This window comes from Corvus cornix, chromosome 10, assembly GCF_000738735.6.
Source record: "Corvus cornix cornix isolate S_Up_H32 chromosome 10, ASM73873v5, whole genome shotgun sequence".
Taxonomy (NCBI): Eukaryota; Metazoa; Chordata; class Aves; order Passeriformes; family Corvidae; genus Corvus; species Corvus cornix.
The window spans coordinates 11570656-11582903 of NC_046340.1; the positions used below are offsets into that span (position 1 = coordinate 11570656).

Here is a 12248-nt window from a genome sequence, read left to right on the forward strand (position 1 = left end):
TTTTTTCTTACTGTACAGAACCAGCCCCCAAGTAAGAGTAACAACCCCAAAAGCACCAACACCTCCTGTCTGCCCTCAGCCTCCTCAGAGGTGTTGTAAAAGTTGATTATGAGACAGAGAAGTTTACAAAGTTTTTCCTCCAAACACACCTGGACTTTTGCAGAGTCTCTGATTTCACTGGTAATTACAGACAGAAGAGACTGTAAATTATTAACTTGTGTGAGCTTTTAATGAGGCGTTTCATCTGAAATCTGCAGCGCTCCCCAAAGACATCCCACTCTTTTGGGTTCGCTTTTGGAGCTGGATTTCTCCTGCATCGCTGGTGACTCACAGAGTTGTAAAATTAACAGAGCCTTCTTCCACTACCCTTTTCACCTCAGCACACACCTTCTGTTAACTCCTTGTGGAAACTCCGCGTGGAAACTCCGGGGTTTGTTTGGGCAGCTCTGTGTCATCAGGATTAGGGAGGAAAGCCTGTGGGAATCTTCTCTGGGATGAAGCACACGGGCTGCACATGGGAAGTGATTCACCCAGAACTGATTCACTACAATGCTGGAGCTGGGAAAGCTCATTTGGAATAGAGAGGTGGATAATTCTCTGGGAGAAGAGGAGAGACTGACTGATAAGGAAGCCAGAAAGTTTTTTGTAAGCAAACTGGATTTTATTTAAGGCAGAGCAGCCTAATGGAGACCAGATCCCCTCACGGAGCATCTGAGCACGTGTGGGATGAATCCCAAAGGACATCCCTGCGGAGGGGCTGGGGAGGAGGTTGGAGGAAGTTTGTGGGACCAGGTCCCCTTGTTTGTGGTGTGCTGTTAATTGCTACTGGTTGTGCAAATAACTACATATCTGAGTGGCTGCTAACCCATCTTGAAAAGCAATGTAACACAGAGCCAGTGGGATTAAGGGAAGATTTAAAAGGCCTGTGTAATTCCAGCAAAGCACTGATCTCTGCCTTACGTTGCTTTTGAAAATGGGAGATGGGCATTCTGGAAAATTTCACCCTGGATCTCATTATCCATGCGGGGGAGGTCCAAACACAGATGGCCAACCTGGAAATAGCTGCTTTTCAAATTACAGGAAAAGCAGCAACATTTTCACTATATAATAAAGAAAATAACAGCAACGAACCTTGAGTAGCCTCAAACTATTCCAAACAAGATAATTGGAGGCTGGAGCACAGTGTATTTTTAGCTATATCTGCTATAAAGTAAACATGTTCTTTGTCCAGGACCACCAGAAATGTTTCCATAAGAAATGTTGGCTTTGTCCCAACTTGATAGAATGCACAAACATTTGTCTGAGGAGCCAGTTCTGACTCTGGTATTTATATGAAGGTTCTGTTGAAGGCACTGGGAATTGTATATATTGTGAAGGGGAGGCCAAGGTCTTAAAACTGTCGTTTTCCCCCACTCCCTCTGATAATCCCTTTTGCTTTTGTTAGCAGACACATATTTGGGGCAGCAGTTCTTGGTGCAAGGCTTCTGTCCAAGTGCTGTGCAGCACATGAGTTTCCTTTTCCTTTCTTTTCTGGGTTCTTTTGCTCTGGTTTATCTGGGTTATATATCAGCAGCTGATGCTAATTTGCAGAACTCTCTTGATTTCAGTGAAAATAGGAGGATTTTTTTCCCTACAGCATCAAGAAGATGCACATAGAAACTAGATACTAAATGTAAATCAGTGTACGTACCATTCAGCTGACTGAATAACTGAGTTTTACAACAGCTTTTTTTGCCTTTTTGATTTGCCTTTTTTCTTTTTGATTGCCGTGTGTTCCAGTAATTCAGTCTTTCTTGAAATGCTTTTGTTCAGAATGCGCTCTGGGTTATGGAAGATTATCTGAATTTCCTTGGCATTTCCATCCGTCCCTTTTCTCCTTATGAAACTGCCCTGCCCATCCAAACACACGGCCCCATCAGTATGCCTGGAATCTCCTGGGAGAGAGGAAGTTGCTGGTTCGGTTGGATGAAAGTGTGTTGGGTTTTGGATTTCAGCACTGGAGTTAAATACAGCAATCTGGGAAGAAATGACGAGCTCTGATAAATGACTTTTCAAAAAGGCACGTACAGAAACCTCTCCTGTGTTCACTCCCTGCACCCTTAAGGCTCAAGCACAAATCAATTTAGATGAGTCTGACACAGATCTGGGCCAATAAACTTTGCTGAAATAAATAAAAGGACCAGGACTGCTTAGAAAAACTGGATTTCACATTTAAGAGGTGCCTGGGATGCAATACCTTCAGAAACATGGCCTCAAATTCCACTTCTATCCCTTACTTTCTGTGGAGAAAAGGCAGAAACATAGGAATGCATGTTAAGAAGTTTGGAAGTGGGTTTATGATGAAGCGTTAATTAGGCATTAGGATATATTCCATCCTTTCTGAGGTAGGAGGGTGTGTGGTTGGGCCTCTGGGATATCTTATCTGTTTTCTGTGCTCCTGACTATCGGGAAAAGGAGGAGCTGAAAGAGATGTAGGGGCATAAAATTACAAAATGGATAAAAATAGAGAAGAGGGAGCTGGGTTTGGTAGCCACCAACCAATGTCCTGTAGCTGGGGCAGAAACAGAGCGGGTGTAAATAACAGAGATCAGTAAAAAATACAGGGGAAAAAATAGTTGATGGTATATGAGAAAATGAGATCTCTGCATAGCTTTAAAGAAATCTAAATTAAACTGAGGTGTTACGTGAGAGTGGAAGGGGACACAGCTCTGTGGATCCAGGAGCAGCAGAGCAGGAGAGCAGCAACAATGGGCGGAGAGTTTATGGTAAACCAATAAAATGTACTTATGTCTGAATGTGAAATTAGACTCTGAAAAATATGGTCTCAAGGCACCTGCTAAAGAGCTTACTGGAATCTTAATAAATGACTCATGCTGTCATAATCTGATCCTGACATCAACTCCCAGGGCTGGAGTTCTTCAGCTCTGGAGAGGGGGAAGGGGGAGCCTGCAAAGCCTTAGGGAAGACTGGGATGGAAGTAGGCAGGTAAAGAACCATTTACACAAGAGATATTGATAAGTTTTCTATTATCAGTGCCTTTGCAAACCCAGAACAAACGAGACCTGAGCAGAAGAATTCTGCAGCACCAGAAGAAAAAAGGAATTGCTCTTCACCTTCAGATCTTTACCTGATGCTGTGGGTGGCTTTGTAGAGGATCTGTGGTTTCCTTCTAAATCCAAATGAGGATTTTAGAGGGAAGAAAAAGCAGATGAGAGAGTTACCAGCACAAAACAGGGGTGATCATTGACAGTATTGAGGGAGAGATTTATTCCTCATTCCTTCCTAGTTTTGGCTCTGCCACAAACTTTCCTTTTGCTTTGGGAAAATCCTTCAACTCCATTTGTTTGAGGGCAGTAAAAACTTCCCCTCTCCATAGAGAAGTGTTGAAAATTACAAATTTGTTAATTATTTTAATCTATAAATCCTAAGTGCTAAACAGGAGTATTAATTATTAGTTTCCTCTCTGGCAGTGCATTGCAAACCTCAGTTTGACACGGGGACTTCTATTTCCAGAACTTGAATGACAGCACTGTTAAAAGTGCCCCAGAAAATGGAAAATTCAGTGATGCTGAGCAAATTGAGGGGAAAGAGATGGCAGAGGATCAGCTTTGGAGTTACAAATGTGCTGCATGGGTCATTTTTTTATTTGCTCTTGTTGATTTGGCCGCTATTGAGGGAAAGTTGAGATCTTATCCAACTGCTCAGTGAAGCCCTGTGGATATTACAGAGCTCTGCCCACAAAAGCCAGATTGTGCTACAAGAATAAATGCTAATTTTCCTGGTGCAGCCCAGATGCAGGGCCAGTAAGGAACTACTTATCATATTTTGTGCTCAGAAGAAAATCACAGCCTGTGACCACAGTTCTTGGTGAATTTTAGAGTAACTGGCAACTTATTAGTCATGTCTTTAAAAACCAGCTCCTGCTTGTGGTTTTTAAAATGAATAATTTCGACTTTTGTTTCCTGATTGGTTTTCTTTTTTCCTTCTCCCTTTTTGCACATGTTGGTGTTACTGGATACTTGAGTTTTTCAGCATTTTGCTCTCTTGGAAGATTAATGACAGGGATATAAAACTGATGGGGAAGGGAAGGGATTGGATCTCTAATGGAGTAAATCTGAAGTTTTTCAACCTGGACAAAAATATTTTATTGCTTAGATCACTTTGCTTAATTTACACTCCTGATTTTTGCACCACAGATTTCAGCTTTGCTTTTAAAGCAGGAGAATGGGTGCAAAGAAGAGTTTCAGTATCCATCTAAAGATAGTTGCAAAGTGCTCAAAGAGGAACAAATAAAATAACCAAAATATTTCAGAATGTGGGGTGGGTTTTTTGTCTTTCGCAATCCAGGATCTTACAAATTAAATACGGTTTAAAAAAGCAACCACAGAACGAACCCAATAGAAAAACCCCAACAACAACAAACCCCAAACAACCAGAAAAAACCCCAATCAGGCCTGGAAATCAAATTCAGGTTACGCAATGTTCTCCTGTTTAATCCTCACCGTTTTTCAAGCAGATTGTTTAAAAATAAAGCTTCAATGTTTCTGTCATTCTTTTGCCCTCCCCTCTCTGGTTTTGCTGTTAAAGCCTCACTGTTGCCCTTTGCTCTTTGAGCAGCATTTGGACTTGGAGAGGCAGCTTTGTGTGGTAAATTTTCCTGGAAAATGGATTGTAAAGATGGATCCATCCTAAAGGTGCTCACCCCGAGGGGTTTTTTGGTTCTCAAGGACTCCATGCCATGTAGAAAGATTTGGATGACAAAGTGTCCCACCAACGTAAATTGTACTGATTTTTTAGAGAACAATCCAGTACTAAATTTTGGCCAAAGAATACTGATAATTTTAAAAGAAATCCTGTTAAATAGTATGGAATAATAAATAGATCAAGGCAGTTGTACAGGGAGAGCTGTTCAGCCCAGGCTGGTTCAAGGAGAGGTAAAAGGGAGGAACAATTCAGCATCCCAAGGGAAATTTGGGTGCTTAGATTCTGCTAATTTTAATGAAGTCTGGATATGCTGAGATGGTTTGGGATCAGCCTGTGCTTCAGAACAGGAGAGGGAAGAAGTTGTGTGTGCCCTGGAGTTTATTATGGGATGGCTCTGCACAGTGATGTGGGACACGGGCTGGGGTCACCCCCAGGGCTGCCCTGAGCAGAGCACAGTGTTGGCTCATCTCATCTCCTGTCCCATCTCAGCCACACCAGGTGTTTGTTCCTTGGGAAGAAATACTCCTTGAGGGCTGAGGAAAATGCTCCTGGAGGGTTGGGGCAGGACAGCAGGAGGAAATGGAGCTGCCCTGTTCCTCAGCCACGTTCCCAAGGACAATGTGCAGACAATGCTGTTTTGTCCCAAGTCCCTCAATGGGGAGCCTGAGGAGAGATTTCCCAACCAGAAAAACCCAGTGAACCCCCAGGGCTTTGGGGGAATAGAATTCCTTTTACCTTATCTCCTTATGGAGGGGAGAGGGGAGAGGGGGAGGTTGCTGGATTTGAAAATAAACCAGATGGCTCTGTCATTTCAAAAAGTCTCTTTAGATAAAGAGTGCAGAGAATTCAATCTCCTTCTGTGTTATGGGCAGCATCCATGCCAGAGCCCTGGGATGATGGGAGGAAGAGCCCTTTCCCCTCCAGACCATTGGGAAGTTTGTTGTTGGGGAATTAGGGAGAGCTCCATCCTTGGAAATAACCCCAAAGTCAAACACGTTTTGTGTTAGTGCCCCACCTTAGCTGCTCAACCCAAATCCACGATGTCCATGTGCCTGCAGAGACTGGGAGCAGGAATAACACTTCCCACAGCTGTGTCTCCTGTGGGATACTTGGAATATTCTCTCCTTTTCCCTCACTTGGGTGCAAAATATGCTGCCAAGCAGGCAAAGGAAAGATGAGGGGAATGGAGAAGCACTCCTGGTTTATTCCTTGTCTCAACCTCCTCTCTTTTTGCTGAAGTCAGTGAATATTTTCACATTTTTCGTATCTGTTTTTTAAAAGTTTTCCCAACCTGATTAATTTTGAGAGCACGTAATTCCAGTCTTGGCTCCAATGAAATCAACACCAAAATTCCCACCTTGCCCAGAAACTCAGGTCTAGCCACTGGCACTCTCCTTGGGAATATTCCCCCAATTTTTGCTGGAATCAGTTATGTTTTGCCTTCCCTGTTGTAGCAGTGTTCGCAAAGATGTGTGTGGTACCAAGCTCTGCCAGAGGAGCTTTTGGGAAAACTCTCTTAGGGCAGCCAAGAGGTGCCCAGCCTCTTTGGAATAATTGTTTGTGTGTTTTGCTTTGGGTTTGTTTTGTTTTTCTAACTCGGCTGCCAACACAAAGAACCAGGGGAAATAATTCCAAGTAAAATTTCAATTTTCTTGATTTTTTTCTCTCTTTGACAAATTAAAAAAGAGAAGTATTTCATTTCACCAAAGCCCTGAAGTCTTTCATTTGGGCCATTAGGAAAAGCAAGGGAAATGAAGGGTTAGACTTCAAAGGAAGTGCCTGGGGGCCGTTCCCATTCATCCAGCACGGAGGAGACCCTGCTCCAGCTTTTTCCTCTGCTGGAGGGGAGTTGAGCACTCTTGTCCTGGTTCCCAGGAACGTTTGCTAGGAAGAGGCTTTTCTGGGATGAGGATGGGATTAGGTGAAAAGTGAACTGGAGGAGACAGAGGGTAGATGTAAAAATAAAAATAAGCAATGCTGTAAAACCTCTTACTTGCTTTCAAGCTGCAACTTGGAAAATTAAACTGGAAGCCTTGGTTGTTTGTGAGGTTCCTGAACTTTATATAGACATAGTAGATAAATTTACATTAAAGGTATTTATATATTGATTTTGTCACAAGGAAAATTCATGTATCTGTGTTTTGAAAGTCCAGGTTTATTAGCACACATTTTAAGATGTAACACCTTTTCAAGCACAGCAGAGATTGCTGAGAGTTGTGCAAGCACCCTGCTTGTTTAGGACACGGCAGTGTTTAAGGAGTACCACTACATTGTTGTGTTCTTACTGACTGTAGCTTTTGTCTTGGCCTCCTAATCAACCATAAAATTAGTTTTAAAAAAATCCAGATACCCAAAAATAAAAATAAATCCAGAGCAAGGCTGTTAACATGAAAAAATATTGTTTGTTGTGGATGCTTCATCCAGTGCCTAAAGGGGCTCCAGGAGAGCTGGAGAAGGACTTGGGATGAGGGCCTGGAGAGACAAGACAAGGGGCTATGGATTCAGACTAAAAGAGAGCAGGGGTAGGTGGGCTATCGGGAAGGAATTGTTTCTTGTGAGGGTGGTGAGGGGCTGGGATGGAATTCTCAGAGAAGCTGTGGCTGCCCCTGGATCCCTGGAAGTGTCCCAGGCCAGGTTGGACGGGGTTTGGAGCAACCTGGGATAGTGGAAGGTGTCCCTTCCCTGGCAGGGGGTGGAATGGGATGAGCTTTGAAGTCCCTTCCCACCTGAACCGTTCAGTAATTCCATGATTTTTCTGCTGTTGGAGGTAAATCCTTGGCCCGAAGACAGGGACCAGCAGCCTCCTGCCAGTGCCAGGTGTTGATGACCGTGCCGGGATAGAAGCCCCCTGTGCTAATCCCGGGCTAACCACCCTTCCCTGTGCTGTGCTGCAGATCCCTGGATGGGCGGCTCCAGGTGTCCCACAGGAAGGGCCTCCCGCACGTCATCTACTGCCGCCTGTGGCGCTGGCCGGACCTGCACAGCCACCACGAGCTGCGCGCCATGGAGATGTGCGAGTTCGCCTTCAACATGAAGAAGGACGAAGTCTGTGTGAACCCCTACCACTACCAGAGAGTGGAGACCCCAGGTACCACCACAGCCCTGCCTGTCCTCAGCCTCTCCTGCAGCAGGAGGCATCTCCGAGGGCATTCCCAGGCACAGCGGGTCTGTTGTTGATGGTAATCCCTGACTGTATGGAGTAGAATAATTTATGAACCTGCACTCAGGGGGAAAATATCTTTGGGAATTGATGAAATCCAAGTGAGCAGGTTCCAGGTTCCCAGTGTTGCATTGCGTGCACATGAAGAACTCCCAGCAGGAACCATGGCAGTGTTCTGTGCATCCCTCGCTGCTGGTGTTAAATTAAGGATAAACTGTTGAGCTGGGTCTAAGAACAGCTCCCAACTTCCTGTTCTGGAGTCTCCTCCTGCCTCTGGAAGGGACTTTGATCTGGGGCTGCAGCAGCTTCTGCTGCATGTCAACACAGATCTGCAGAGCCAGGCAGGATGTTTATGCTAATCCCACCTGCCTGCTCCGTCCTATGGGAAACTCATTCCTTGGAAATCATGGGGTGCAACTTCTCTTAAATCATTTTTCAAGCAGAGCTGTTTCTGGGAAGGGGCAGAGAAACCAGGTATGCTCTGATAAGCTGTATCCATTCCCAGCTGAGACCTGCTGGGAATAAACAGCATCTTCTCCTGCTGCTGTTACTCTAGAAGCAAACATCAAATCCTGTCCCTTAGTGAACCTCTTTGTATTCCATGTATTTGGGGCTGTTACTCCAAACTGGTTTCTCCTCATTTTCTGCTGTTTCAATCACTTTATTTTAAAGCTGTTCCTTGTTTTTCTTCCCAGTGCTGCCTCCGGTGCTGGTGCCTCGGCACACGGAGATTCCGGCCGAATTCCCGCCTCTGGATGACTACAGCCACTCAATCCCAGAGAACACTAACTTCCCAGCAGGTATCGAGCCCCAGAGCAACTACATTCCAGGTACCTTGTGTCTTCCATACAGGAGCAGAGGGAAGGGTCAGAGAGCACAGGGAATCCTGGCTCGGGATCCCACGCTGGGGATCTTTCTTTCCATCGTTCCTCTGGAGCCAGAGTGGGAACCTGTGCAGAAATAGCTGGAAGCTGTAAATGTGGGCACCCAACAGTGCTGTTCATGGCTTTGTCTTGTTGGTTTTAAACTGACCTCTTCATTCAGTGGTACGTCCTCAGTTTATTGTGAAATCTAAACTGGATGTTCCCTTACCAGGTTGAGATTTGAATGAAATCCAGCCATTTTGAGTAAAATTCTCCAAATTTCTGATGGAATTGAGCTCTTCTATTTATGTAGCTCTTTTACAAGCAATTTACACCTTATTTGCATGGACAAGTTATGCAGACAAGTTATGCAGCTGCATTCCAGGAGAGCAGAAATATGTGGACAGAAAACTGCCTCCATGGCTTAAAGTTTTATGGGACTGAAAATCCGTATTTTTTTGGTTTCCCCCTCCTCTGTTATTCACAAATACGGATATCACCCTAGCTGTGCTGGCTCCTCCTTCCAGCAGCTTGAGAAACAAAAGTAATAAAAAAGAATTTGAGCTCCTTGTGAATGACAAAGTGAATGTTTTTGGTGCTTAAAATCCAGACTTTTCAGTTGCACTGACAGTGGGATGATTTTATGCCTCCAGAGACCCCTCCTCCAGGCTATTTGAGTGAGGATGGAGAAACCAGTGACCACCAGATGAACCCCAGCATGGATGCAGGTGAGTCACCTTTGGGGTTTTAATTTAGTGGCTGTATCCCAAAGAAAGTTGAATGTCCAGGTTTTCTGTCATTGCCACAAAAAGAAGTAGCCAGGTTTGGAATGAGAATACCTAATTTATGTTCAAATAATCCATATATTATGTTCAGATAGCCCATATAAATGTTCAGATGTCATGGACTTCCCTCATTATAGAAAACAAAAAGAAAGAAAGAAACCAGCTCAGAATAGTGTGAAAGGAAAAGTTAAAATGGGCTGCACCACCTCTCCGCGTCCATGGGACATCCAAGTGCAGATACTGAAAATCTCTGCTCAGAATTTGTGGCAGATTTACATGACTGAGGATAAAATTCTGACAGCCTTTTGGTCAGATCTGTGTAACCTGATCCAATACTCCATTGTCCCAAACCCAGCAGGATTGGGGATATAAAGTGTTACGGTTTTAATTATATTTTGTCTGGCAATGTACACCCAAGCTCTTTAGTTCCCAGCTAACTGGGTTTGTCAGGATGATACCTGAAAGTAAAACAGCCAAGTGCTGCTCAGTTTGGAAAATTAATGGGTTAAACTTCAGTGAATTCCCTGTGAAGGAGCAGCAAGTTGATATTTGAAAGCTCCTGTAAGGAGTAATAAACATCAGAGAAGCTGCAGTGTCAAAAGTGAGACTTCAGTGAGCAGTGGGTTGTCCCTCCAACAAGCCTGGGCAGCATGGCAGATCCTGTGAGTGATTTTCCTGGTGCAGATTCCATAGCAATAATTATCCCACCTTGATTTTCAGGTTCTCCAAACTTATCACCAAACCCCATGTCTCCAGCACACAACAATCTGGGTAAGCACATGATCCTGGGAGCTGGGTGTAATTACAGTCCAGAGGGTGACATTTGGATGATGATGTCGAGGTTGTGCACTTTTTACAATATTCCAATGGTTTCCCACTGCCAGAGGGCAGCTTTGGATTGGATGCAAGCAGGGAATTGTTCCCTGTGAGGGCGGAGAGGCCCTGGCACAGGGTGCCCAGAGAAGCTGTGGCTGCCCCTGGATCCCTGGAATTGTCCAAGGCCAGGCTGGAGCAACCTGGGGTAGTGGAAGGTGTCCCTGCCCACAGCAGGGGGTGGAACTGTATGGGATTTAAGGTCCCTTCCAACCCAAACCATCCTGGAATTCTGTGATTCTGTGAGACTGAGCCTGGTCTGAGAAGAGAAAAGTGGAGGAGGTGGGTTGGAGAGTCCAAATAAACAGGGAATGTGCAGGAATGCTGGTGAATGCAGAGGTCATGGACAACATTCCTGGAGCACCAGAGGTGTTTGTGGGTGCGGAATTTTGTGGGGGAGATGCACAAACCACAGATGCACAGGAGGATTGTTCTGGCTGACAGCCAGCTGCTTTTCCTCCCCCAAACTCAAGTTACACTGCAATCTGGAGTCATCTTCCCCTCCCAGCTCCATCCTGGGCACAGGGAGCACATTCCAGCCCCAAGGGCTCTGTTAGACCATGGCTGGCACTGACTCATTCCATACCTGTGACAGCAAACAGGGGAACCCTGAGGAGAAGGGAGAGCAGCTGAACCTCTGAGGCACCACAAGAGGTTTTGTGGCTCTTTCTGTACCCTCTTATCTCAAAAGTTCTACCCTTTATTTTCATTCTGATCTCCATCACACTGAGCTCTTGCCCTGTTCAGAATTGCTCTCCGTGTGTGCCATAAAAATCCCTCCCAGCTCTGCCTGGCTTCAGGATCAGCTCCCCAACTGTTCATTAAGGCAGCAGACAGAGCCCACTTGAGACTGCTCTGGAATAACCATGGCCATAAAGTTTACATATGCTTTTAATCCTGGCACACAAGACTTTGACACTGCTCCAAAATTTGTCAGTCATTGGCTGACTTGTGGATATCTTGGGGCTGTTGAAGAGAGGATTTCTTCCCCCTCCCCCCCCCTTTTTTTTTTCTAATATTGCCATGGTGACACAAAACTTTTATGTCTTTAACTGCTACACCCCAAGAAAAGAGCACATGACTGAGAAATCTTTATTTCCTTTATCCGAGTGTGCTGCCTGGAAGCTGATGAGATTTTTCTTTCAATTTATCCTTTTTTTTCAACCTAAAAATAAAAAGCCAATTCCATGTAACAAATCCAACCTGGCGAGTGGTATCTGCCTTACATAAGGCAGAAGGGAGTTTCTAGGAAACAGACCTCTATATCGTTCCTGACAGGGACACTGGTTATTAACACATCAGATGTCTCAGGTGCTGTCTGGGGACAAAAAAAAATGGAGCAGGTGAAGCTGGTAAAGCACAAGGAATCTCTTTGTAGTCTGAGGAGCAGACAGCAGAGAAGCAGTTTAATTTACCAGCATTAAAAGACACCTTTAAATTCTTGCAAACCATATTTATTGCTCTCAGGCAGGAGCTTCCACAAATGAAGAACTTCTTGTTGCTTTTAATTTTATTGTAAATTTTTGCCTGTGAGGAAGCTACAGAATAATAAACGAAAGGGCAGCTGAGCAACTTAAAAGTGTCCAAGCGCAAAATTCTCATCATATGTGTGTTGTAAATGGCTTGTCTGCAGCAAGGAGCTGCTCCTAGGGAAATCAGACCTTCAGCCTGATGGTCACAGCCCAGGAAGGGGCTCTCTGGTCTCTCCTCTTGGAGCTGTTGGTGCCTGGTGACCTGCAGCGCTGCCGTAATTCCATGGATAAGCAGAACTCCACTGTCTAGGGCTGGACTTTGCTCTGCAGGAGTCTAATGAGGCTTTCTCTGTGCACTTGTTGAGAGAATGGAATAGAAATCTAAACCCCA

The 12248-nt window shown here is 44.8% G+C and overlaps 1 protein-coding gene across 2 annotated transcripts in view; it reads left to right on the forward strand.

Moving 5' to 3' along the window:
* The window catches only part of SMAD3 (SMAD family member 3), a 68171-nt gene that overhangs the window by 41376 nt on the left and 14547 nt on the right, over positions 1 to 12248 (forward strand). The window contains exons 2-5 of one of the 2 annotated variants that reach the window (XM_010390931.3): positions 7599 to 7792; positions 8560 to 8694; positions 9381 to 9455; positions 10233 to 10283. In XM_010390931.3, the coding sequence (XP_010389233.1) occupies positions 7599 to 7792; positions 8560 to 8694; positions 9381 to 9455; positions 10233 to 10283 (455 nt within the window). The remainder of the gene's footprint in view (positions 1 to 7598; positions 7793 to 8559; positions 8695 to 9380; positions 9456 to 10232; positions 10284 to 12248) is intronic. The other variant, XM_010390932.3, reaches the window with a different exon arrangement.